The sequence below is a fragment of the Chaetura pelagica genome, unplaced genomic scaffold (assembly GCF_000747805.2).
Source record: "Chaetura pelagica isolate M959 unplaced genomic scaffold, ChaPel_1.0 scaffold428, whole genome shotgun sequence".
Classification (NCBI taxonomy): Eukaryota; Metazoa; Chordata; class Aves; order Apodiformes; family Apodidae; genus Chaetura; species Chaetura pelagica.
In genome coordinates this window covers 481,982-484,804 of record NW_009954311.1, presented here as the reverse complement: position 1 = coordinate 484,804, position 2,823 = coordinate 481,982, and the positions used below count along the sequence as shown (strand labels likewise).

General features: G+C 58.8%; 1 protein-coding gene across 1 annotated transcript in view; it reads left to right on the top strand.

Moving 5' to 3' along the window:
- PLIN1 (perilipin 1) overlaps window positions 1-1,580 on the top strand; it is a 5,345-nt gene extending 3,765 nt beyond the window's left edge. The window contains exons 7-8 of the mRNA XM_010004045.1: window positions 494-727; window positions 1,209-1,580. Coding sequence (XP_010002347.1) covers window positions 494-727; window positions 1,209-1,580 — 606 coding nt within the window. The remainder of the gene's footprint in view (window positions 1-493; window positions 728-1,208) is intronic.
- The last annotated feature ends 1,243 nt before the right edge of the window (window positions 1,581-2,823 follow it).

Below are 2,823 nucleotides of genomic sequence, written 5' to 3'. Positions count from 1 at the left end.
AGGTGGGGGGGGCTGGACACAGCCTCAGCAGTTCCCTTCCCTGACCCCCAAAGCTGGGGGCTGGAGGCAGCCTCTGCACAGGGCAGGGTCACCCTGCCTTGCTATTGAAGACTCCTTTGCTGCTGTGGGGTGTCATAGGCCCTTAAACACCTGCAGAAAAAAAAACCCACCACCCCCCCGACAATGGTCCCAGAAGCAAGGGTTGGTGTGAGCTGGAGGGGCTGGGAACCGTCTCCAGCATCAGCTCCACTGGGACGTGGGGACGGGAAGTGGCAGGTCAGGGTCACTGCTCTTCACCTCTGCCTGCAGCGGAAGCGCAGACCAGGACAGGGGGTCCCAGGGGGCCTGGGAGAGGGGGCACAGACAGTGACCCTGTTGCAAAGGGCTGCAAGCAGCGAGCTGAAAGCACTCAGGCTCAGGAGAGGAGCCCTGGGCCAGCCCTGTCCTGCCTTGTGGGAACAAGGCCAGCAGCTCACCTGGTCTCTCTCAGCAGGCAGGAGATGGCCCCGGGCTGGTGGGCAGCGTGGCACACAACCTGCAGAATGCCTGCGCCTCCGGCATCTCCAGCGTGAAGAAGGTCCCGGCTGTGGCCTGGGATGCAGCTGAAGGGTTGATCCTCTTCACCCCTCGCAGGCTGTCTAAGGCCATGGAGACAGTGGATGCTCTTGGGGGGACTCTTGTCAGTGCTCCCAAGCATCTGCTGGGCACCCTGTACAGCTATGTGCCGGTGAGTTTGTGCCCAGCCAGGTCCTGTCCATCTCCAGCAAACCCCATTTTGCCCAACCTCCTCTAATGAGCAGCCTATAGTGCTGGGTAGTACCAGGAAGTACCAGAGCCAGGAGATGGGGTGCTGTTGGGACACCTCAGTCCCACCCTCCTCCTAAGCATCTCCCAAGCTGTGACAGTGAGTTCACCCCCATAGATCCAGTGGTGGCACCTTCACATGGTTCACCCAGGATGTCACCTCAAACTCCTGGGAAGGTGAAAGTTCATGCTGAGACCATGTCTCCTCTTCTTGTCCCCATCCCGCTGCTCCCCCAGGACCGTTTCTCCACCACACCTACCTGGGGGCTGCAGCTGCCTGCTCCCCTGTGCCAGGGACCCCTCTGGGAGCAAACTGGCCTGTCTTGAGGTCCCCCTAGCTTAGGAGGGGCTGTGCAGCACGGGGAGAGCAGGTCTGGCAGGCAGTCGCTCACCCCATCTCTCAGCTCCGCAGGCAGTCGGTGAAGGGAGAAGAGGCAGCTGGGGGCAGCAAGCCCAGCCCAGAGAGGGAGGAGAAGGAGGAGGACACCAAGCCTACAGCCACCTCCACCGAGGAGAAATCCCAGCCGAGGGACGACTGGCGGATGTACCGTGGCCATCACCCCCTCTCCTTCCTGGGGCTCGAGGACCCCCTCTTCCTGCGGCACAACTTCTACCGCAGCCCGGCCTTCGAGCCCGAGTGCCCCTTCCCACGGAAATCCGCCTTCTCCCCCTACAACAGGCGGGTGAGCGAGGGCTCCTACCGCTTCAGCCCCGAGGCCATGTACAGCCGGGCTTACTATGGCAACCTCTACAGCCCTGTCTTCAAGAAGGACTGAGCTGGTGGGGAGGAGAAGCACTTCCTGGCCTCCCTGTAGCCCCCCTAGCCAGCACGCTTTGCCAGCTGCCCACACTCACCCCTGCACTGGGACAGGAGCTCAAAGTGGTAGACATGCCATGGGATGTCTTCTGGAGTATATCTGGGCCACAGTGGAGGAATAAAAGTAACCAAAAGCCCAACTGGTGGCAGAAAAAGGTAGAGAGAGGTGGGACCAGAAGGATCCAAAGAGGCAAAGGAGATGCATGAAGAGCAGTTATACCAGGAAAGCGAGAAAGGGACCAGCAAGGCCTGGCACTGGGCTGCCCTGGTCTCTGTTGAGCAGATAGCACAGACTTAGATGGGCTTACACATTGAGAGCAGCACTGAGACAGAGCAGGGAGGGCTGGAAAGCCATCAAACATCAACATGGCATCTCTGGTTCCCTATCCTTCCTCACACCATCCCACCTCACAGGGACCATCCCTAGCCACAGAGTGCTCCTCCATGGAGAAGCTGAAGGTCCCCACCAACCAAGCAGGACTCGTGTCAGAAAGCCCTGGGCACCCACCCCCAGCTGATGGTGGGATGGATGGTGGGCTCAGGAAGAAAACCAGTGAGACCAGATGGATCTCCTGGAGCCCCTCTGTCCTGCAGGACTGCCTGGCTTCCCGCAACATCTTGTTGTATTCTCTGCAATAATAAACCTTTCTGACCTGCTTTCTGCCCCATCTGCTCGCCTGCTTTATGAAAGCAAGCCAGGAAAACAAGGGAGCAGAGTGGGGTGGGACACCTAACCCGGGCCAAGAGAGTGGGTACAGAAAACATCCTTGGGTCACCACCACCCAGGGACAGCAGGGGCTCGTGCCCAGCACAGTACGTGTCTCTTCCTAAGCCTCAAGTACAAATTATTCGCAGCCACGAGAGCCAGGGGCTTCCTGCCAAAGACAATTTATTGCATTTCCAGAACAGAGCAACCGCTGCCTGTCCTGCAGACACAAACCCTTGTCCAACACATTGCTTTCCCAGGAGAACCAGGGGAAGGGGCTGGGGAGAAGCAAAGGGAAAAAAAAACAAAACACTCAGCAGTGGAAGGGTTTGGCAGTTAGCTTGGAGACCCCTTTCTCCACCTCCTCTCCTCCCCGGGGACAGGCAGCCTTACAGAAGGAGCAGCTTGGGAAGGCACACGGTGGGATTCCCAAGAATAAGCCAGGAGACTGTTTTTTCCCAGGCACAGGCTGTACAACACTTGCACAAGGGAAAGA